This window comes from Myxine glutinosa, chromosome 1 (genome assembly GCF_964187855.1).
Source record: "Myxine glutinosa chromosome 1, kmMyxGlut1.1, whole genome shotgun sequence".
NCBI lineage: Eukaryota > Metazoa > Chordata > Myxini > Myxiniformes > Myxinidae > Myxine > Myxine glutinosa.
In genome coordinates, this window is record NC_136261.1 from 296907255 (window position 1) to 296932249 (window position 24995).

Here is a 24995-nt window from a genome sequence, read left to right on the forward strand (position 1 = left end):
GAGGGGAGGGGAAGGCAGCATGAGGAGAGGGGACGTTAAGGCAGCGTGAGGGGAAAGAAAGGCAGCATGATTGGAAGGACTGGAAAGCAGCGCAAGTGGAGAAGGGAAGGCAGAGTGAGCAGAGGAGAAGGGAAGGCAGCATGAGTGGAGGAGAAGGGAAGGCAGCACCATAGAATATGCGGGATTCGTAGGTATGAAGATCTTAACAACACGATCTTAACTTTGGCAAACTTAACAACAGGGGCATATACAATTATTATTTTGCTAATAATACTTTATACAGTACAGTATTGAGGTTTTCTAAGTACTACCCTTTTTTGTAATGGTATGATCCACACTTTGAATTGGGAAACGAGTAAAGTGAAACGTGCCCTAACTTCACGGATGTAAGAGTAGCACTCAAAGTTTAGCATCAGTCATGTATAAATGTATAATCATCAAGCTTCAAAGTCACAGTGGGGTTTTCCATTACCAAACTGTTTGCAGAGCGCTCACCAAGCAGCTTAAGCACTCAAGCAAGCACCTCCAACGAAACGGTTGAGATGCCCGGAGTGTCCAACAATGTCCAAATTGGACAAATGAACACCTTTTTGGGAGTCAGAACTGCTGATAAGGTCATTTCCACAGTTAAAATTTTGAAATTGAATTCAGGTGAAGAGATTATCAAGCTTATCGCATGTTAGAAGGAAAACATGCAGAATTTAAATAAAGGCACGAACTCCGGTGTTTATAAGCATTGCGATGTATACAGGAATACAGCGATTTGTTGGTATGAAGATCAGCAATGTTACGATTTGTAGATATGAAGCTTTATTTTGCAGAAGCACCTTGGTCTGAATGAGACATATTTGAGCTTAGTGGACCCTTCTGAAAGAGAGAGAGAGTGCGCGATGCTTTTATACCATCTTATATAGGCAGCCCTCTTGCCCCTCCTGTGCGGGTCTTGCGCATGCGTTCTCGGTGTTCCAGCTGTGCGAGGTACCATGTGAGGTACATGCCATGTTTGTAAAACCCTGTGGTCGAGGCTCTGTTGTAACATATGTGGCACAGTCATTTGTAGAGTGTGATATGGCAGTATGAAAGTACAGTTACGGTGTTTTAAGATGAAACATGGATAGAAGACAAGAAAAAGTGAAAGGCACACAGATAAAAGGTAACAGGGAATCTATCTAGACATGATACGATTCTGGTTGATGCTAATTGGATTTTACAAACACTTATGCTGGCACTCATTAGGTTATAACTATTGAAAGTTCACCCCTCATTAGCCCCCAAGTCATTTTCATAACAATATATAATATATATAGATATAGATATCATAAAAGTTATAACAAGATAATATGTATGCATAAAATTTGAAAAATATTTGCTTGTTAATTATACATACCTACATCAAAAAATAAAGGTTTGCCTCTTTCATATAACTTCATAAACACTCCACCTGGATTCTGTCTGACTGAAGACAACCAATATCCATATTACATCACATCCCTAAATGCAAATAATATCTACATCCCCATTAATATACGAATAATTTATGCCTGTGTCATTTATTCGTACAATCTACATGGTGCGTTTGGCAGTACCCAGGCGCAACCAGGTAATGAACTACAGTATATAACTAGAACGGCACTCAGTAGAGAGCATACCTCCACCTGGTTGGCCATATCACTCAATGGTGAAGAATCACTTAAAAGTTTTAAATAATTCTCATATTCGAATCCGGATCCAGATCTTCACCAAAATTGAATCGATTCTTCCTTGTCACACACACAACCGGTCCACCAAGTTTCATCCAAATCCATAACTTTTTGAGATATTCTGCTATGTATCGTTTTTGGCCCTATCTCCCAATTGTGAAGAATCACTTAAAAATTAATAATTCTCATATCCGAATCCATATTCAGATCTTCACCAAAATCGAATATATTTGTCCTTGTCAGACACCCAATCGGTCCACCAGGTTTCGTCCAAGTCAGTCCACAACTTTTTGAGATATCTTACTATGTATCGTTTTTGGCCCTATCTCCCAATGGTGAAGAATCATTTTAATAATTCTCTGATCTGGATTCGAATCTTTGCCGAAATCGAAACAATTCTTCCTTGTCATGCACCCAAACTGTCCACCAAATTTCGGCAGAATCCAACAACTTTTTGAGATAGCCTGTTCACAGACAAACAGAGAGGGGGTGAAAACATAACCTCCATCCACCTTTGGTGGTGAGGGGGGCGGGGGGCAAAAGGGGAGGATAATTAAAGGGAAAACGGTGAATAGCATTGCAGAATCTTCAGGACAGACCAGTGTATATTTACCTGTGACACATGAAGGACGTGGATACTATGAGAGATCAGTGTAGTTTCTCATGAATTACAAGGACATTAGTAGACAACGTAATATGTGAATTGAACTTGGGTTCATTTGAACAGCTGCTCTTAAACTCGGCTGCTTGAGGGGTTTTAACGCATCGCACTTCTCGTTATCCTCTCCAGGTGCTGCAGGACAGTGTAAAGGCAAGACGTGAGGTGCAGCTGCATCGGCGAGCTTCCAACTGTCCCCACGTGGTGGCGCTGCACGCCGTGTACGAGTGCGTGGATCGTCTGCTCGTCGTGCTCGAGTGGTGCGTTCCCTCCATTATGCTGAAAGAGTTCGCTCCTTTATCGCTCACATCTCGGTTGTCTGGCTGGCACGATAGCGCAGATGGAGTAAGCAGAATTCGGTTGGAGGTAGTGCTCACCTTTAGCCTCCTCTGAGCTGTCCCAGCCTGGGTTTGAATGTCGACCGTGCTATAAAATGTCACCTTTCTGTTTCCCATGCCTGGCGATACATCGATGTAGTGTCCCCCGGAAGCGGAAGGGAAGGGCCAAGTGTACCCGTCTGCCAGCATTGGATGTTGCATGTCGTTAGTGATCAATATTCCACGGTGTGTTTCGCGAATTATCGCCGGAAACCTGAACAAATTGCAATTATGCAAACCCGCACCCATATACTGAACTCAAATGGATAAATCTGTGCTGTCTCTAATTTTTTTGATATTTTTGGCAGAGTTCAACCGTACATAAACCACCTTAACATGGGATATTCTATCCTCACCAAGTTAGCCTGGTGTTGGCTTAGCGGTTAGGGTGCTGGTTTGGGATCCGAGGATCCTGGGTTCAGAATCCCGGTCGATCGCTGAATTAACGCCAGGGGGATCGACTCAGCCTGTCATCCTTCCGAGGTCGGCAAATTGAGTACCAGTTCATTGATAATTCCCTGTCTGCCGCAAGAGGCGACTAACAGGGTTTTTTTTTTTTTTTTTTTTTGTATACAAGATCGAGGCTCGTGAAAGAGCGAACATTAATCACACAGAAAGACAAACAGACACACAAAACAAATAACATCGGGAGCGGTAGACAAGATGGGGAGAGAGGGGGAAGGACACAAACACAACATTTGAGAGCAGGGACCGAGAGACATGGAGACATCGAGAGAACTGTGGGAGGGAGAGGGCTTTGGGGGGAAGGCATGGGAAGGGGGGGGGGGGGGGGGTGGGAGAGGTATAAAACGTATGGACACTGCCAAGACTTCCAGGAAAGAAGTTGGAATTTCAAACAAGGTGGATCTGGGGTGAATTAGTGGGGGTAGAAAAGATCAAGGTTTTGGATGGGGGAAGATAAGAGATGGTGGTGAACAGCTGTTTTGAAGACCTGGAGGGAGGAGTGTGATTGAAGTGAGTATGGGAGTTTGTTCCAGAGGCGGGAGAAAAGAGGAATGAAAGAGTGAAGGTGAGCAGAGAGCCGAGATTTCGGCAGTTTAACCATCAGAGGGTGGCTGGCAGATCTTGTGCGACCTGTAGGAATATTTGGGGGACAGAGCACAGAGAGAGCTGGGGGAGCAAGGCCGGAGAGGAGTCGGTAGAAGACAGAAAGACCACCTACCTGCCTGCGGTGAGTGAGTGAAAGGCCCTCAGAGATAGCTTCATCGCGGGAGATTCCAATGATTCTGAAAGCTTTGGATTCAACAGCGTGAAGCCGAGCCAGGTGTGAGGCAGGAGCACCAGCCCATAGGGGAGAACAGTATTCCATTGAGCTGCGGATGAAAGCCTTGTATGTGGTGAGGAGCTCAGGTGTGCCTAGGAAGGACTTCGCACGACGGAGGATGCCCAGTCGGCGACTGGCTTTGGAGGCCAGCTTGGAAATGTGGTTTTCCCAAGAAAGATCATGGCAGATGGTGAGACCCAAAAGCTTGAGCGACAGAACTTCTTGGAGAGGATTGTTGATAAAGTAGATGGGGGGTTGTCCAGTCGATCTTTTCGGAGAGACATAGTAAGAGTGTGAGATTTGTCAGGATTGAAAGACATGTTCCACATGTTTGACCAGTCTGTGATTTTGTCCAGGTCTTCAGAGAGTGAGGAGGCTGCAGACTGCCGATCTGAGGGAAGAGGAATGGAGCGGCAGAGAGTGGAGTCATCAGCAAAGAGATACAGAGGATTTTCCAGAGAGTCGGAGAGATCATTGATAAAGACCAGAAAAAGCACAGGGCCCAGCACACTGCCTTGGGGAACTCCAGCCTGAACGGGAAGGGGAGATGAGAGAAATCCATTCAGGGCCACACGTTGACTACGACCAGAGAGGAAGTCCGCAAGCCATGCATGGAGATTTCCATGGATACCATAGGAGGAGAGTTTGGTGAGCAGAGCTGGGTGCCAGACCGTATCGAAGGCACGTGATATGTCAAGGGAGACAGCTCTGATTTCCTGTTTGGCATTGAGGACCTCCATCCATTGTTGAGACAGCAGAAGCAGCATGTCCAGAGTAGAGTGACCTGGTCTGAAACCAAATTGATGATCAGAGATCAAGCCATTGGAGAAGAGGAAAGATTTCATATCCGAAGCAATGATGGATTCCATGACTTTGCTGATAATTGGGAGCAGGCTGATTGGTCTGTAGTTGCAAGGATCTGTTTTTGCACCTTTTTTGTGTAAAGCGGTAATGTTTGCTGATTTCCAGGATGCTGGCAGATGACCTTGAGCAAAAGATAGGGTGAAAAGAACAGAGAGAGGGTGAGATAGAGCAGCAGAGCAGGATTTTAGGACCCGTGGGCTGATGCCATCTGGTCCAGTTGCAGAATCAGAGTCGAGGTTTGACAAAAACTCCTCCACCTTGTCAGGAGAGAAGGTCACAGAGTCCAGGAGCAGTTTGGTTCGACTGGTAAAGGTGGGAACAGAGAGAGATGGGTTTGGGACTAAGGATTTTGAGGCAAACACAGAGTTGAGGCATTCGGCTTTGTCACGTGCGATGTCAACTGTGTGGCCATTTGAGGTAAGGGAGGGGATGGAGGGGGAACAAACACCAGAAACGGATTTGACCAGACGCCACCAGGATTTGGAGGAAGGAGACAGGTTTGAGAGTTCATTCTTGAGTGAGGAGAGATAGTGCTTCCTGGCACTCCTGAGGGTAGACACACACTTGTTCTGAGCTTGGTGGAAGGAACTGAGATTTCCTTCAGTTGGATTAGCCTTCCAAGAGGCAAAGGCAAGTTGTTTCAGGGCAACTGCCTCACCACAAGATTCAGTGTACCATGGACGGGAGGAAGGGTAAGACAACTGAAGGCGAGATGGGATAAATCTATGCATGAGAGAGATCAGTTTGCTTTGGAAGAATTCCCAGGAAGAATTGATGTCAGAGGCAGTGGAGATGGGAGACCAATCCAGACGATTGATGGCTGCTTGAAGACCGTCCCAGTCGGCCTGAGTGAAATGCCAGACCTGAGGAGGCTCTCTGAGAATGGCCAGAGAGATGTCCACTTTGACAAGCACATGATCAGAAGAACCGATTGGAGCAGAAGAAGAACAGCAGACATTAGCAGGGAAGTTAGTCATAATCAAGTCTAGAAGAGAAGATACTCCATTGGCTGAGATCCGGGTCGGGAAATTGACAGATTGTGTCAATCCCAGTGAGTCACAGAAGTCCTTTGCTGAGGTGCCATGACTGGTGAGAGAGGAACCCACACCCAACCAGGTGGCATGATGACAATTGAAGTCACCACATATGAGGAAGAGAGAGTTGGGATGAGTGGATAGAAGTTGGTCCATGTTGTCAGACAGTGAAATGTAGATGGAGTCATCACTGTTTGGGGGACGGTACAGAACACATATGAACAAAAGGTGGGAGCGGAGAGGAAGCCGTAGCCAGAGGTACTCCTGGGGGTGAGGAGGAGAGAGGGCAGTGCAAGGAGAGTGAGGAAGAGAGTTTTTGATAAAGATAGCCACCCCACCACCAGGCCGAGGCTCAGGTCTATCATACCGGAGGAGGGAGTAACCAGGAAGAGATATTAAGGAATCAGAGACATCTTGAAGGAGGAAAGTCTCTGTTAAGCAGATCAAGTCTGGATTGTCAGAAGCAACCTGTATGGAGAGATCAGTCAGGTTTGAGCGAAGGCCCCGGATGTTTGAGGTCCATACCGTTAATGAAGAGAGAGGGGGAGCATCGGGTACAGGACAGGGGAGGGGAGGAGTAGGGTAAGATGAAGGATGAGAGGGGGAGGTAGGGAGAGCAGTTGTTAGTGTGTCAGCGATTGCAGAAGAGTTCCAAGAAAGGGAAGGATGAGGAGGATGAAAGGTTTGAAGGTGAAGGGATGAGGCACAGTGAGGGGTTGTTTGAGGGGGGGCAGAGGAAAGAAGAAGGTTGGGGGGGGTGGAGGTATGAGATAGAAGGGAGACGAAGTGGGGAGGAGGCAGCTTTGAGGAGGAGGGGAGAGGAGGGAGAATTGGAGAGGAATGGTATGGGGGGAGATTTGAATGGGAGGGGTTGGGGGGGAGTTTTGAAGGGGAGGAGTGAGGGGGGAGTTTAGGAGGGGAAGGGCAAGGGGGGAGTTCAGGAGTGGAAGGGCAAGGGGGGAGTTCAGGAGTGGAGGGGTAGGGGGGGAGTTTAAGAGTGGCGGGGCAAGGGGGGAGTTTAGGAGTGTAGGTGCAAGGGGAGGGATTTGGATGGGAGGGGCAAGAGGGGAGTTTAGAAAGTGGATGATTAATGAAAGACGAACATTGAAAACAAATTGGGTTTGTTGTGATTTTCAAGTTAGCAATCCGGTTCAGAATGATGGAGGAGGGATGGAATGAATGTGAATTTAGACCATGTAGTGAGGGAGACGTATAAGATATTGAATTTCTTTTTTTTGAGGTGGAATGAGTTGGAGAGGAAATTGAGAAAAGCCTTTTAAATAGGAAGAAAAACAGCGTGTTGTAAAATACCACTGAGTAAAACACTGAAGGGGAAAGGTTATACATATTTAAATAATATTTAAACAGAACCGTGAACAATCTTATGTGCACAAAAATACCAACGGGGGGAGAGCCGAGAGGGACCACCACGAGTCACGTGAAGGGCAAACGGTGGATGGCAAGGAGTTAATGGGGGCGGGGCGAACAGCACACCTGGACAGAAAATACAGGATGAGTCAACAGTACACGTGGAGAAAGGAAAATAAATGTTTTTGGTTTTTTTTTTTTTGTTTGGTTTTTGGGGGTGGGGGGGGGGGGGAGGTGGGGATTTAGAACGTTAGACAGAGTATTATGTTCGGGGTAGAAGGGAAAAAAACTAAGAGCAAAGCAAAACACGATTAAGATAACAAACACCGACGGGGGTACAACTACAAGGCCGCACACGAGGAGCAGAACACGATTAAATAATTACAAGTTACAGGAAATTCAAACCAAAAGTAACTATAATCAAAACAATAACGCATGGACGATAAAATAACGAGTTGAAATTTGACAATCTATCTGGGGAAATGGGGGAGAAACACGTCGTCGAAGAACGAACGAACGAAAGAATAAGAATGAATAAACGAATGAGAACAGAGCAGGGAATGTTTTTTTTTTGGATTTTTTTGAGTTGTGATTTACACAAGGAAGAGGGCTATGGGGTGAAAAGATTGGGAAAACAGAGAACGAAAGTTATTGGATCACAAAAACACAGACCGCTGAGAGAAAAACAAAGCCTCAAGGTTGTACAGTGTTTACTGTACAACTACAAGGCCTCAAAACACGACCCGAATTAACACGATTATCAATACAGGTATGAAAGATTTGCACCGAAAATCTTCGTCGGGAGACAATATATACACCATAAAATAAATAGTTATAACGAAAATACAAATGGGAACAATTACTTAACTTCGATTTCGATGGATAGCATGGAGAGCTGAGAATAAACGAACCCTCGCCAGCAAGACCGGAAACGGAAGTTGGTGGCAGGAAGGCATCCGGTCATAAAACATTGCTTCAAAAAGGGGACCACGGTGCCCAAAAATGGCCAACCCCTGCTCTGCGGGGAAAAATGGCCTCTAAAGGTGGTTCTTATTCTATCCTCACCAGGGCGACTATGTTGTTTGCAAAGGATCTCCAAGCATATTTTTCTTTGAACACGCGGGCTTTGGAATGTTGCCACAATATCAATTCACCATGTCAATAGAAATACATCCTGTCTTGCATACAATGGATGAAATCAGAAAAACTATGGGGGTATCTTAACTAAATGGCCATCTTGGGATGCCCTCTTTTCCAACGAGTGAACCTCGATATTTTCACCTGCACTCATTTCCACATTACTCTGTCCTTCCAACTGCTCATATCTGCTTAAATGTCCTTTGTTCCCTTTATACTTTTCGTTTGTTTCAATAACAAAATATGTGTTGTCTACATATCACCTTTTGTTCCCTTAATACTGTCTCCATGCACCGATGGTTCGAATCCTCCATGAGGCTGTCAAGCCGGGGTTCAAATCTCGTCCCGGCTATAAACTGTGCCACCCTCGTGTTTCACATGTAAGGAAGTACATGAATATGTGTGCCGTCAATCAGATGGATGTTAGGCTGTAGGACACATCTGCTAGCATGTATGGTTGTTGGATTTTAAAGATCACATGGTTCCTTTCACGAAGAGTAGGTGAGTTAGCGCCGACACCGTGGAACAAATGACAAATTCCTGTGAATGACAAAAATGACAAACTGCGTGGATCAAGTGGACTGGTATTTTTGGATATCGTTTGAAACCACGTTAGAATGTTTGCTGTCTGAGTGTGGTTGTTGTCTACACTATAATCAAATCCATATTCCCAGGTGATCACATGTCAGATGTGAACGACCATCTTCGGCTACGCAAGACAACCATCAATGTTCCTACTTGTTTTATTGGTTGACCCTTCGTTCCTTCCCAAATTCTGCATCCTTTGTCTGCCAGTTCTCTTCTATTCCATTGTTACACATTAACCTTTCATGCCTCTGTCCTTGAGATACATATGTCATGGGCCTCGATCTATATAACCGCCTTTAGAGGCCATTTTCCCCGCAGAGCGGGGGTTGACCTTTTTTCGGGCACCATGGTCCCCTTTTTGAAGCAATGTTTTATGGCCGGATGCCCTTCCTGCCACCAACCCTGTTAGTCACCTCTTGCGGCACACAGGGAATTACCAATGAACTGGTACTCAATTTGCCAACCTCGGAAGGATGACAGGCTGTCAATCACCCTGGCGTTAATTCAGCGATCGACCGGGATTCGAACCCAGGATCCTAGGATCCCAAGCCGGCACCTTAACCGCTAAGCCAACACCAGGCTTGGCCTCGATCTATATACGAAAAACAAATCTGATGCGAGTGCGGTGTAAGTTGAATGGATTTAATTGCCTGATCATTGGTCTGAGTTTGCTTCTATTTTTTCATATCGATGCTATCGATTTATATTAATCAGTACAATCGACCCTCGTTAATCCGACCCCGTTTAATCCGGTGATATCGCTATCCAACCAAAACATCCAGGAACAGATTTCTGCCATTCATTTTATCCCTCTAATCCACAAAATCGTTTTTCCGACAATCTCTCTAATCCAACAAGTGCTGAGAACAAAGTAGAGTCCGGATTAACGAGGGTTGACTGTATATACATTCAGGATTATTATTTGATTATTTTTCAACCTCCGCTACCGAAGGTGGACGGAGGTTGTTTTCACCCCTGTCTATCTGTCTGTTTGTTTGTCTGACTGTCTGTGAGAGATATTTCAAAGTGTTAAGATGGATTCAGACGAAGTTTGGTGGATAGGTTGGGTGTGTGATGAGGATGGAATGATTAGATTTTGGTGAAGATTCGGATCTGTATCCGGATACTAGAATTTTAAAGTGATTTTTCACCATTGATAGATAGGGTCAAAAACGATATATAGCATGATATCGTAAAACGTTGTGGTTGTGGACGGATTCTGAGGAAACCTGGTGGACAGGTTTGGTGTTTGACAAGGTCAAATTTATTCTGTTTTGGTGAAGATCTGGTTCCAGATCCGGATGCGAGGAATGTTTTATTTTATTTTTAAAGCGATTCTTCACCATTGAGTGATAGGGAGGCCAAAAACTATATATAGTATGATATTTCAAAATTTTGTGGATGGATTACGACAAATCTTGATGGATGAGTTGGCTAGGTGACAAGACCAAGACGATTCGATGCCTTCATGAAGTTTGTTAAATCATTTTCTCTATCCAGGGACAATTTATACAATCAATTTTGTACTCGAAATCTGTTGTTTCTTTGTTTTTTGAACTTGAAAACGTGACTTGGAATTGTATCCATGTTTTCAAAAAGGGGATTGTATTTACGATGAAATACTGTATTTCCACGAATACTCTACCCAATCTATCAGACTATTCATTATGTGTGATACTAACCCAATGTACCATTTACCAAAAATACATGTTTATCATGTAGTACATTCAAGACCATAGGAAACACTTGCATACTTTGACATGAATTAAATGGACATTACAAGATGAACAATTAAAGAATCAAACACATTACTATATATAAGATTTGAATGTGGGCTCCCAGCATCAGGAAGCAATAATACTTAGATGGGAATGCCAAACTTCATCATAACAATTGCACTGATTTATTTGTTATTGAATTAAAAGAACATTACCAATCATGAGATGAAAGTAATCAGCCAAACGAAAAGCACAATCTCTCTATAAACTGTATTCCACACTAATTGCTTCAACTCATGATCTCTTGATGGATATGTGGCCCTGTTTCACCACATGGTGGATTACCTAGAGATAAACTAACCTACAAAGAAACAAGAAGACGTCATGCGGAGCACGATACTTGCAAAATCCGCCCTCCCCCCCCCCCCCCCCCAATAAAAAAAAATCCATTGATATAGCAAATTGTCCATTTCATCAAGATTAAAATTGACAATCTTGATCAAAGCTCGGGTCAACAGGAAGAAAAGGGACGATTTTTCAGATGAAAAATGATTTTGGAAGGTTGACCTTGAGTTGACCTTTGACCTTTTGACCTCAAAAATAGTTAGTTTCCCTATTTAGTGACTCAATGCGCAAATGCTGTTCAATTTTCAAGTCAATTGGATGAAAGTTGAGGATTTTTGAAACTTGGCCTATGTTGACCTCAAAAATACTTGGTGGTTGAATTCAGAGACCAGATATGCAAGTCCTCTTCACATTTTAAGTCAATTGGATGAAAATTGAGGATTTTAGAAATTTGGCCTATGTTGACCTTTTTGCCGATGTTGACCTCAAAAATACTTGGTGGTTGAATTCATGACCAGATATGCAAGTGGTCTTCAAATTTCAAGTCAATTGGATGAGAATTGAGGATTTTAGAAATTTAGCAAAGTTGGTGACCTTTGGCCGATGTTGACCTTTTGACCTTTTGACCCCAAAAACAATAGGCTTCTTGCTTTTGACCAACTCTACCATTTGGTGAAGTTTCGTGAAGATCGGTTGAAAATTGTGACCTGTAGGCCGGTGACAAACAAACAAACAGACAAACAGACAGACAGACAGACAGAACCACAAACACAACCGACCAATATACTTGAAAAATCTTCCATTTTGCAAGTAGCAAACACATGAAATCATGGGAAGAAGAATGAATTCATGAGCAGATAGCTTAATCGGTATAATTACTCTCTTTCACTTAAATATTACTGAGACGAGAGTTGAGTTGTTCAAATATCTGTGGTAGGGGCGATGGTTATATTAACCAGACAGATGTGTATTGGGGAAAACTTTAGAATGGAGTGAGCCAGGAAAAACGTGGTTAGATACGAGAAAAAGGGCTAACCCCTTCGAGCAGTAGAGGAAATTGCGTTTGTCGAGACAGCCCTAGTGGTGTGGTGGGTCTGTTTGATATTTTCCCTGTGCTTCACCAGATTATCGGAAACAGCGGACGTGGAGATTGCCGGACGGAGTATTTATTTTCCTTCTTCTGAAGAAAGGGAAACGGATGCGCCTTTTGCCATCCGAAGATTTTCCAAAGTCTTACAACCGCCTCGGCTGCTGCTCCGATTGCAGAAATTTATCCCGCCAATTCTGATTCCTACCGGAAGCTCACCAGCTAGAATTCTCGTACTTATTTGAGGCCATTTATTTATTAAGTAGTGTACACAAATATTGCAAAACTTTTGACCTCCTCCAAAGGGGATCAAAGGTTGCACCATATTTGAGTACTGTACTGACTTTGACTAATTCTCAGTTTTGAAATACTTCAGTGCCACACAAACACCATTCTAGTTTGGAGGTGATTGTTGGCATAATTTATGAGCATGGTTTCAGTGTCATGTTGCACCTAGGGTCAGCATTGCTCTTCTTGTTGATATATTCTTCCTGATTGCAACCTTACCTCCTAACTAGTGATCAGCAGGGACAGAGACAATGCGTTTGTGTGGCAGACAACACTTTTTGCTAACGGGTCATGCAGAATTTTCTGTTATGGGACTCGACCAGTGTCTTGCTACCTCATTAAGCTAGGGGGTTCATTATATCATATGTATGCAGTAGTGTGCATTGACACCTTGAAAAGAACTGTTGTGGACTCAGTTCTTGCTCCACAACAGTGTGTATCAATGAGGTCTGTGTGTTGAAAGATGCAAGGATATACTGTATATATCTGTGCAGTGTCTGCAACGTCACTCCATCAAACTTTTATGATATCGCACCAAAGTTCTGGTCTGCACATACCTCTCCCATGTGCATGTCCTAAGGGGTTTATGTTTTGTTTTATTTTTTGGAAAAGAAAAAATATTGAAATATTTTGAAAAAATGTTTTTTTTATTTTTTGAAATATATACATATGTAGTTTTTTTTAACTTAAATCTTCAACTAAAATTGCTGATAAAAATATAATACCACCAATATTACAAATAAATTTGGACAAAATAAATATTTGTTTATGATTGGTATAAATCATGACAACACAGCAACTTGCGTACAGTTATTATTCTCAGTTAAAACAAGCCCATACCTCTGTAGCGACGTGTGCTGAGTCGAGCAGAGCAAGCCGATTCAGGCTAATATATATATATATATATATATATATATATAACTGTAAGAAATAGTAGAAACTCCAAAGTACGAGCAGGGCGTCTCATTTGTATTGAATAAATAATCGTTAGATTAAATAAGACGCGGACCTAGCTTCAGGACGTCGATCTTTAATTGTCGACAAGCTTTCGACCAACAAAGGTCTTCTTCTGAGTCAGCCCCAAGTTCAACGGAAGTCCCATAATTAATTTCCATAATTCCCATAATTCCATAATTCCATAATTATGGGAAACCATAATGACTGTAGTTTTTGAGTGGATTGACCAAAATTGAAAATCTGACACTCAAATTGTAAACTCAAATTACTTTTCAATTCTAGATTCCGTTGAACTTGGGGCTGACTCAGAAGAAGACCTTTGTTGGTCGAAAGCTTGTCGACAATTAAAGATCGACGTCCTGAAGCTACGTCCGCGTCTTATTTAATCTAACGATTATATATATTGTAACGAATTTGAGAAGTGTAACGGTTTTTGAGAAGTGTAACAATTTTGGAGGAAGTGTAACGAATGTGAAAACGTTACAATGTGAACGTTACAAAAGTATGGTAACACCCTGGTAATGTAAATAATGGTCGCAGCCGTCCTCCTAGTTAATTCCATGAAACTTACACGCAGGTCACGATATATCTTTTTAAATAGTGTATTTCCTTATTCCATGTAGGCTAAATCTGTGTTTCCCACTAGATTGACCTTGCATTGTATCAAACAAAATAAGAGTAGGCCCTTGCAATTTCCCCAAACATCTCCGCTCTCCAAAGTTCCTTTCAAAAGGGTGGGAGTTGTGTTCAATCCCGCAAGCCGCCATTGCCCATGTGCTAATCTCGGAGAAGAAAGGCGTGTCTCCACCTCGTCATCGAGGGGAGGAGTGAGCCAGAGGGTCGCATGGCCAATCAGCACCGCGGTGAGCGAACCGGTAGGCGTGCCCTCGCAGCCGGCGGCTTGATTCCGCCACGAGTTATAAAAGCGACTGTAAGGGACTGCTTTATGAGATGACTTGGGAGATGACCTGGGAGATGAGCAAAGAGGCGGCACCAAGAGGAGCGGTGAGATGCGAAACGCTCCAAGCCAAAGAGGAGAGGTACTCGGCAAGGAAACCAGCTTTGGAGAGACGCGCTGAAAGGAGGGAGACGGCTCCACCACAAGAAGAGGAGCAGGTGTGCCGAACCAGCGCGTGACGTCTACAGCAGCGGATACGCGACGGAGGGTTTTCCCGCCAAAAACCGCGAGGAATTGAGAGCTGCTGCCTCCGACCTTGCCTCCCTCTCAAGCAATCCACCTCCAGCCCTACCTGCCTGCAATATCCCCTGTGTAAGTGTGAACGTCCTGTCCTACTCGTTGTCTTGGGATTAAGTAAATTGAGTAGAATAAGCTAACGATGCACTGTGTGACTGCTTTTTCCATCCATTGCTTGTAAATAATTTTGGTCGCTCTTCCTTTTTGCTTGTGTGTGTATAATAAATCTGTTCTTCCTCCGTACTCTGTCTTTTTCTCTTTTCCTTCTCTTTCGGTCGCTTTAGAGGTTTCCCGATTGAATATCTGTGGGGCGATCTGGTCAACGTCGGGTGGAATCGGGTTCTAATCGGGGAGTAACTGTTCGGACGCGGTAATACACCACCGCTCGGTCAATATAACATCTAAAAACCGCGTCTGTAACAATTGGTTGTCAGGAGTTGGATTCGGACCTGGGACTAAATTTGTTAGGCCCAAATTTTGGAACACCAATTGTACTATTAGAGTAACAATTGGTGTCGAGGAGTGAGATCGGACCCGAAATCGGACCCGAAGCGTGCTTAACGCGCTCAAAATTACAAGCTGCCGAAATTTATTTTGTTTTATAAAACCCGAATTTTGAGATCGCGCCATGGACAATCAAGGCGATCGGATGTCGGTGGGAGAGATAGACAGGGTGGAATCGACCCAGGACCTCGGGGAAATGTATGTGGAGGAAAGGGAGGAGGAGAAAAATAGCAATGTGGTTGCGGAGGTTTCAGACGCACAAAATGGCGCTCTTGCGCACGAGGTTGGGGCAGCTGCGGCCGCACCCTTGGTACTACCAACGGTGGCCCAAATGCAAGCCTTCATGGCCCAATTCATGGTGGAAATGCAGAGAGAAAACGACAGTATGGAACAAATGGAAAACAGAAGGAGGGCTGATAGTGAAAAAATGGAAAGCAGAATTATGGGGCAAATGGGGGTAATGAGGGACGAAGCGAGGGGTACCGGTGAGGAGTTAGACAAGAAATTTGGGAAGTTCGACAATAATTTTGAGGAGTTAGACAAGAAATTTGGGAAGTTCGACAATAATTTTGAGGAGTTAGACAAGAAATTTGGGAAGTTAGACAACGGGATAAAAGAGGTAAAGAATGGGTTAACGGGGGTGGAAAACAGAATGGCTGCCCAGGAGAATCAGTTAGAGGGGGTGAAAAATGGGTTAATGGGGTTAGAAAATAGGATGGAGGACAAATTGCGGGAAATAGGGGAACAATCTGCCAGGGAAATCAAACAAATGGGAGAGCAGATAGAGGAGGTAAAAATCGGGGTAGAAACCAAACTGGATGCTCAGAGGGATGAATTGGGACAGATGAGGGTGGCATCTGCAAAAGAGATGGAGGAAATACGACGAGGGGTAAGTGAGGAGGTTTCGGGGCTACGCGAGGAGGTAAAGCGAGGTGAGAAGCGTATGGAGAAAGAGGTGAGAAATAATACGGCTAAGTTACAAGGGGGAATAGAAGATCTGACGGAGGAGGTGGAACAGCTGACGGAGGGACAAACGAAGTTAGTGGAGCAGGTTCAAAGGAACACTGCAGTACTCGGAGGGTTAAAGGCGACACAAAAAGAAATTAAAAATGACTTGATAGCGACACAGAGGCAATGTCAGATGGTACGTGAGGAACTGACAATGAGGGTGGACGAGGTGACAGAGATAATGGAGACAAAGGACCAGCAGGTGAGGATGCACATAGAGACGGTCACGGTAGCCTTAGAGGACGAACTTGAAGAGACGCACCGAGAAATAAAAGAGGTTAAACAAAAATTAGAGGAAGTGGAAGAAGAGGTGAGTGAAATTAAGAAGGGACGGACAGAAACTAAAAGAGAAATCCAGGAGGAGGTGATGGAATATGTGCAAGGTCGGTGCTCAACTCATGATGTGATGCTCACTAACCAAACAAGGGAATCCTCTTGGATTGCGCTGAGGTTCGGGCATGGAATTTCTAGGAGGAAGTATAATTTGTATGCAATGAAAGTACATGTAATATGGGATCGAGTAAGATCGAGTAAGCTTCACCAGTGCGCGTGCGCGAATTTACGTCACGTCGGCAGCGAGAAGGCGTTCCCCAACACGAACCAATCAGGAACTGCCACGCCCACTTATATGATCTCAGAATTCCTGTGACAGGAATTAGCGTTACACTGGCTGGAAGTCAATCGCTAAAGGCGCTTCCTCAGCGCCAATAAAGAGTTTGCAGGTGGCAAAGGAGGTGCGGAGACGAGGTACGGAGGTGAGTGGCAATGTATATGATGTGAGGAAAGCTTCAGTCGGCTTGGGGGTTGCTTTGGATCCGGGTGTTCGTGAAAGGCCGTTGGTGAAGTGTGCGACAGGTCTGGTGTGCGAAAAAAGAGGTGTGCGAGAATGTCCGACCATGGGGTGTGTGAGGAAAAAGTGCACGCCGAGGAGTGAGTGTGCCGTCAGGAGTGAGTCGGTCGTAGCGCGTGTGCGAGGGAGCACAGGGAAGCGCGGTGTGGTGAGTGTTACGGAGGAAGTAACGAAAAAGTGTGCGCAAGAGGATGCGCGAGAAAGGTGTGTAACGGACGGGTGCATGGGGAAAGCGCATGCTGTCAAGAGTAAGGGAGAATGCATGCCTGTGGTGAGTGTTACAGAGGGTGTAACGGGACAATGTGCGGAAGAGTGTGCGCGAGAAAGGTGTGTAACGGACAGGTGCATGAGGAAAGAGTGCGCTGTCGAGAGTAAGGGTGAGTGCGCGACCGAGAGTGGAGGTGAGAGTAGTGAGAGTGACACGGAGCGTGAGTTGGTTGTGGCAGGTGAGCGAGGATGTACACCTGGAATGGAAGGATGCACACCTGGAATGGTAGAGCGTGAGTGGGAATGCACGCTGGAATTGGTAGTGAGGCACGTGGTTGGGTGTGCGGGTGAGAGCACACCTGTGATTGTCACAAAGGAGGTGACCGAGAAAGGGGCGCAAAGAGGTGTGTTGGTGAGGTGTGCGAGCGACGAATGTGTGCCAAGGTGTTCGGTGGTCAGGTGTGTGACCAAGTCGGTGAGTGGACCGAGGTGTGTAAGAAAAGGTACGACGAGGAGCATGGAAACGGCTGCATGTATGAGCAAGAAAGGGGTAGCGTATGCATGTAAGCATCCAGGTGAAGCATCGACGGTAACCAGGTTAGAGGTTAGAACGACTTATAGCCGAATCGGGCCCTCGGTGCGCGTCGGGCAGCTTCGCGTGCCGCGAGGACCAGCGGGGATCCGAACCACGGCGGTTTCGAAAGAACCGCCGTACGCGATCCACGCTGTGCCTCGCTTGGAACGGCCGCGTCCGGGCTCCACTAGGCGGAGCGGGCAGCTGGATAGGAAGGGTCGTCATGGCGACCACGTTTTGTTGAGACGTGCCGGCAGGTCGAGATCGGGACATTGGATGGCTCCACGCCGAGGTGGTGCGTGGGATCTCGGCTCGGGTAAGCCCCCGTCCCTGCCCCGAATGCGGGACGCATCCAGCCGCTGGCACAAAACGACCCGCGTTCATTGCTCGGCCGTACGAAGCCGGGCTGTAGACGTGAATTGGCGCACCGAGAGGATGTAATAAGTAGACGGGTGATAGTGATAGTGATCGTGATTTGATACGAAATTTATAATAGTGGGTAGAATTGGCAGTAAATGGAAAATTTTTGAATTGGTTGGAATTTGGACGAGCAAAATTGATAGAGAGACCCCCGATGTGGTGGGATGGCAAATCCACCATCCCTCACAGGTGGGGCAAATGCGCTATAGTTTATGGGGTTGATGGCAGTGAAAACTAGCCCGGGTGGGTTAGGTTATATCATGTATAGGGATCTAGAAGAGATGACATTAGGTAACGTTAAGACTAGTTAGTGACTGATACCTGTAGTGGGGACGCAGGTAGATTAGCGTGGATTATAATGACGTGGGAGCGCAATAGTTTAAAGGGACGACTGGGAAGCGCAAGTTTCAGAGGGGAGTAGTTAGCTGAGATGATGCCGTGTGTGTGAAGATTGAACAGGTGAGAATTGAACAGGTGTGATTGCACAGGTGTGCAAATGAACAGGTGTGTGGAGCAGTGTATGAGGGAGTAGTGGTGATGTGTGTTGTGTTGACCAACTGGTCCAGGAAGAGGAGGAGGGTGCAGGTGGCACCAGGTGTGATTGCACAGGTGTGCAACAACAGGTGAATGGAGAATGGTTGTGTGAAATAAATGGTTGTATGGAATAAATGGTATGGAGTATTGGAATGGATGGTCGTGGAGTGAGTATGGTGGAAATTGTGGAGTGGAGTGGATGGTGCGAAGGTGTGAATGGGGGAAGAGTGGACCCCCATCACGGATACCCGGGGCGGGTAGTGTAAGTGTTAGGTAGAGGGTATAGGTAAATTGTGGTTGGATATTGGCATCTGTGGTGCGGGTGAAAGAATGGTCTTTGGATGGGTGCATTAGTGTCGTGGAAATGGCGGGGCGTGTAGCCTGTTAGTGTGTGTAGTTGGTTGGGCGCTCCACCACTGTAAGGATGTCGGCCAGGTGAGGCCGCAGGTGGGCTCTGGGAGCCGGTAGTAGTTGTTGTGGATGGGGCCCGAGGATCCGGAGGACGGACCCGGGTAGCCCAGTGCCAGAGGGCACCGAGTGGGGTGACAGAGCCAGGAGGGGCCTGCCCCAGTTAGATAGGTTAGGGTGAGGAGCTAGGTAAGCTCGGGTGGCAACTACAGTGGTGGAGGTGTGCAGGTGGGTAGACCTGCTGGGAGAGCTACACGTCGCAGCCCAGAAATTGTGCGAGGGCACCGGGAGATGAATCGGGGGAGTGAGACCCCAAATTGAGAAGCACCACAGTTTGGTCAATGGGAATTGGTTATTAGAACCCATAGTGTAAGTTGGCCAATGGATTGGCAGGGAAAGACCCCGGGTAGTGTAAAGTGTGTTAAAGTCATTTAGAAAATAGTTAGGATGAAGGATCTCCTCGCACCATCTGCATCCACTCACCTGAGGTGACAGGTACTCCACACCATGCCATGTTTTGATTATTTTTTATGATGCAAATGTTTGGATTGTGAGACGCATCATGACGTGGGTGTGACATTGTGCTTTGATGTTCCATCTCTACCTCCTTATGAGGATTGATGACGAATTGGGTGATGGCAAATTTTGGTTAGAGGGATTGTGGTGACGAATTTGGTATAGGGGAAATATGGGGAAGACGTGACAGTAGTGACGAATTGGTAATGTGTAGATTTTGTACATATGGGGTAAGGGCAAGGGTAGGGTAGGTGTCAGGGGGGTGACGTACGGTAGGGACGAGCTTTCTCACTTCGCCCTCCGTACGCATTTCACCTTGCATTGCCTTATTGACGTGTACCCTTGTGACCTTACCCCTCGCTCAATTGTCTTTCTTTTGTCTCCCACATGACCTGTGCGCCATTGGGTGCCGAGGGGAGCGTGCGTGAGGTGGCCATTGTGCGCCAGAGATTCCCAGAACCAGCATGCATTGCGTTGATGTACCACTTTATGGACCGCTGTTCTGCGGCCAAGTACCACTTGATGGACCCCAGGTTCTGGGGCAGGGCACCTCTGTTGGAGACCGGCCATAGTGGCCAGGGAATCTTGCTTGCGGACCTCGGTAAGGTGGCACCTATGCCAAACAGGTGGACCACCCGTAGTTGGCCCCTGAGGCCCTAAATTAAAAAAACGAACACAAGTTGTGCTTTTTTTATTTATTTCCAAGTAGGACGCATGAAGCCAGAAGACGTCGGGAAGAACATCGGCCCAGCAGAGAAAGAGAAGACCACCACCAGTTGTTTTGTTGTGTTTATTATGAACCATGGTGACTGCACACCGAGTGGTGCTTTTGGTGCTTTGTGGTGCTTTTGGTGCTTTTGGGTGCTTTGGTGGTATTGGTACTGGTGCATCGATGCAATGCGTGCTGTCTCCTCCCTCCCAACAGGAATTTCTTTTTCTTGTTCCCTAAGAAAGAAACAAAAAAAACACAGGTCCTGGGTTGCGTTGTAAATAAGAAATCACGTCATTGTAAATAATGCTCCCCACCGTAAATGTATAGTTTGAGAATAATTCCGTAATTCGGTTAGCTGTGGGCTTGAGTCTGTTAGACAGGGTGCAATGCAATAGGGGGACATACTTATTTGTGTTTTAAGATTGTCACACTCAGGGTCAGGTTAATTGTAGAGGGAATTACACCTACGTGTCACACTAAGTTAAAGTTTAGTAGGCCCGAGCCCGGGCCTGAAGAAAGGAGGGTGCAGTGTAACGAATTTGAGAAGTGTAACGGTTTTTGAGAAGTGTAACAATTTTGGAGGAAGTGTAACGAATGTGAAAACGTTACAATGTGAACGTTACAAAAGTATGGTAACACCCTGGTAATGTAAATAATGGTCGCAGCCGTCCTCCTAGTTAATTCCATGAAACTTACACGCAGGTCACGATATATCTTTTTAAATAGTGTATTTCCTTATTCCATGTAGGCTAAATCTGTGTTTCCCACTAGATTGACTTTGCATTGTATCAAATAAAATAAGAGTAGGCCCTTGCAATTTCCCCAAACATCTCCGCTCTCCAAAGTTCCTTTCAAAAGGGTGGGAGTTGTGTTCAATCCCGCAAGCCGCCATTGCCCATGTGCTAATCTCGGAGAAGAAAGGCGTGTCTCCACCTCGTCATCGAGGGGAGGAGTGAGCCAGAGGGTCGCATGGCCAATCAGCACCGCGGTGAGCGAACCGGTAGGCGTGCCCTCGCAGCCGGCGGCTTGATTCCGCCGCAAGTTATAAAAGCGACTGTAAGGGACTGCTTTATGAGATGACCTGGGAGATGAGCAAAGAGGCGGCACCAAGAGGAGCGGTGAGATGCGAAACGCTCCAAGCCAAAGAGGAGAGGTACTCGGCAAGGAAACCAGCTTTGGAGAGACGCGCTGAAAGGAGGGAGACGGCTCCACCACAAGAAGAGGAGCAGGTGTGCCGAACCAGCGCGTGACGTCTACAGCAGCGGATACGCGACGGAGGGTTTTCCCGCCAAAAACCGCGAGGAATTGAGAGCTGCTGCCTCCGACCTTGCCTCCCTCTCAAGCAATCCACCTCCAGCCCTACCTGCCTGCAATATCCCCTGTGTAAGTGTGAACGTCCTGTCCTACTCGTTGTCTTGGGATTAAGTAAATTGAGTAGAATAAGCTAACGATGCACTGTGTGACTGCTTTTTCCATCCATTGCTTGTAAATAATTTTGGTCTGTTCTTCCTCCGTACTCTGTCTTTTTCTCTTTTCCTTCTCTTTCGGTCGCTTTAGAGGTTTCCCGATTGAATATCTGTGGGGCGATCTGGTCAACGTCGGGTGGAATCGGGTTCTAATCGGGGAGTAACTGTTCGGACGCGGTAATACACCACCGCTCGGTCAATATAACATCTAAAAACCGCGTCTGTAACAATATATATATATATATATATATATATATATATATATATATATATATATATATATATATATATATATATATATACAAACTTGGCATTTAATATGGAATATTTCTTTTGTGGGGGTGAACTTACTTTTCAAGATGACTTCGAACCAAAAGTTAATTGGAATGATGTTGAAATTATTCTAGATTTTGTTAATGTGACCTTTAAAAGAAACAAAAACCACATTTGACATTTCGAAACAAATAAATTGATCCTTGAAAGTGATGTAAACTGATATCGAACTCAAATCACGGACAGTACTGTGTTAAACTTCTGTACGTTTTCCAGAAGTATCTCTTTATTTTGCACATTAGCCAAAAAAAATTTCAACAAAAACAAACGCTAAACTAGAACGGGCACTCGGTAGAGCGCATACCTTCGCCGCAGCTACTGTTCTGTACTTGGCATGGGAGTGTAGGGAACAGAACAACAAAAATACGATTTTGACCTTTTCGTGACCTTGACCTTGACCTTTGACCCGATTGCTCCCAAAATCTAATCAAATGTGTCCCGTATAATAACCAATCATCCCACCAAATTTCATGCAATTCGGTTGAATACTTTTTGAGTTATACGAATAACATACACACACACACACAGACATACAAATAAATACACAGCGATCAAAACATAACCTTCCGCTTTTGCGAAGGTAATTATGACTGGGATTACGGACAGTAAAATTACAGTTCAGTACTTCGTGTAACTCCCACGGGCATTCAGGAGAGCACGTACACGTCGAGGCATGCTGTTCACGAGATTTGCCAAGGTTTGCACAGGAATCGCTTGCCATGCAGTGACAATAGTCTGCTGCAATTCACGCACAGAGGCAGGCTGCTGGTCCAAGTTGTCGATTTGACGCGTTAATTCTGCCCACAAGTTCTCTATCGGATTCATATCCGGGGACATGGCAGGCCACTCCATATGCTCTACACCACGGTCAGCAAGAAAGTGTTGGATCATGCGAGCACGATGAGGCCGTGCATTGTCATCTTGGAAGACAAAGTTTCCTTGAAAGGCTGCACGAGCAAATGGAAGCAATGTTTCTTCCAGAATGACCCAGTACTTGAACTGGTTCAGGTTTCCATTCAGAACAACCAGGTCAGTTTTGCCCCCTGCATGAAAAGCAGCCCAAACGGTCACCCCACCACCTCCAGCTTGGACTCTTGGCACTATACAATCTTTGTTGTGGGCTTCATGCACTTGTCTGCGCACTCGGACGCGGCTATCTTGACGATAGACCAGAAATCTAGACTCGTCACTGAAGGTCACGTGATTCCAGTGTCCTGGCTGCCATTGACGGTGCTCTCTGGCCCACTGCAATCGGCGCAGGCTGTGTTGTCTGGTCAGGCGTGGCTTTCTCAGGGGACGCCTGGCACGATAGCCTGCTTGAAACAGTCGTTGGTTGACTAGCCTTCTGGATACAGGCACATTTGTCAGTTGCTGCCACTCAGCCCTAAGCCGATGAGCTGACATGGTACGGCCATTGCAGACTAACCGGTGCAGCTGGCGATCATCTCTCCTTGTGGTTCTGCGTGGACGTCCTGGCCTCGGTATTGGAGTAGGGACACCCCTCTGAGCATTTCGTTTCAGGATCTTTGACACCTGACCTTGAGTGATGCCAAACTGCCGAGCAATAGCACGCTGTTTCATGCCAGAATTTCGTAAAGCCACCACTCCATGACAAACAGCATTGTCAAGTTGACGGACCATCTCCAGAGGAAGCGGCAATAACCTTTGTAGATGTGCAGCAGTTGTTTTCCACAAATACAGAACGCAACAACCCTTATATACCCCATTGTGAAGCCAATCGTCAAATGTACCTGTCCTTACATTTTGTCACGCCACCTGTGATATAATCCTGTTATTGACTTCTTGCTGCGAAAGACAATCAGTGACATGGTTCTTTCAACAAAGACTTCACCGAAGGGTAAAAGAAACTCACCAGATTGATATACTGATTTCAGAAAGTAAACCCAAGTCAAGATAAATAATATATTCCATATTAAATGCCAAGTCTGTGTGTATGTATATATATATATATATATATATATATATATATATATATATATATATATATATATATATATATATATTGTTGCAGACGCGGTTTTAGATGTTATTTTACCGAGCGGTTGGTATTACCGCGTCCGAACAGTTACTCCCCGATTAGCCCGATTCCACCCGACGTTGACCAGATCGCCCCACAGATATTCAATCGGGAAACCTCTAAAGCGACCGAAAGAGAAGGAAAAAGAGAAGAAGACAGAGTACGGAGGAAGAACAGATTTATTATACACACACAAGCAAAAAGGAAGAGCGACCAAAATTATTTACAAGCAATGGATGGAAAAAGCAGTCACACAGTGCATCGTTAGCTTATTCTACTCAATTTACTTAATCCCAAGACAACGAGTAGGACAGGACGTTCACACTTACACAGGGGATATTGCAGGCAGGCAGGGCTTGAGGTGGATTGCTTGAGAGGGAGGCAAGGTCGGAGGCAGCAGCTCTCAATTCCTCGCGGTTTTTGGCGGGAAAACCCTCCGTCGCGTATCCGCTGCTGTAGACGTCACGCGCTGGTTCGGCACACCTGCTCCTCTTCTTCTGGTGGAGCCATCTCCCTCCTTTCAGCGCGTCTCTCCAAAGCTGGTTTCCTTGCCGAGTACCTCTCCTCTTTGGCTTGGAGCGTTTCGCATCTCACCGCTCCTCTTGGTGCCGCCTCTTCGCTCATCTCCCAGGTCATCTGGTGAAGTAGTCCCTTACAGTCGCTTTTATAACTCGGGGCGGAATCAAGCCGCCGGTTGCGAGGGCACGCCTACCGGGTCGCTCCCCGCGGTGCTTATTGGCCATGCGACCCTCTGGCTCACTCCTCCCCTCTATGACGAGGTGGAGACACGCCTTTCTTCTCCGAGATTAGCACATGGGCAATGG

At 45.8% G+C, this 24995-nt stretch overlaps 1 protein-coding gene across 1 annotated transcript in view; it reads left to right on the top strand.

Annotated features, from left to right (window-relative positions):
• Nucleotides 1-24995, top strand: part of LOC137412417 (uncharacterized) — a 216647-nt gene that overhangs the window by 134077 nt on the left and 57575 nt on the right. The window contains exon 2 of the mRNA XM_078767895.1: nt 2491-2618. Within this exon, the coding sequence (XP_078624021.1) occupies nt 2491-2618 (128 nt within the window). The remainder of the gene's footprint in view (nt 1-2490; nt 2619-24995) is intronic.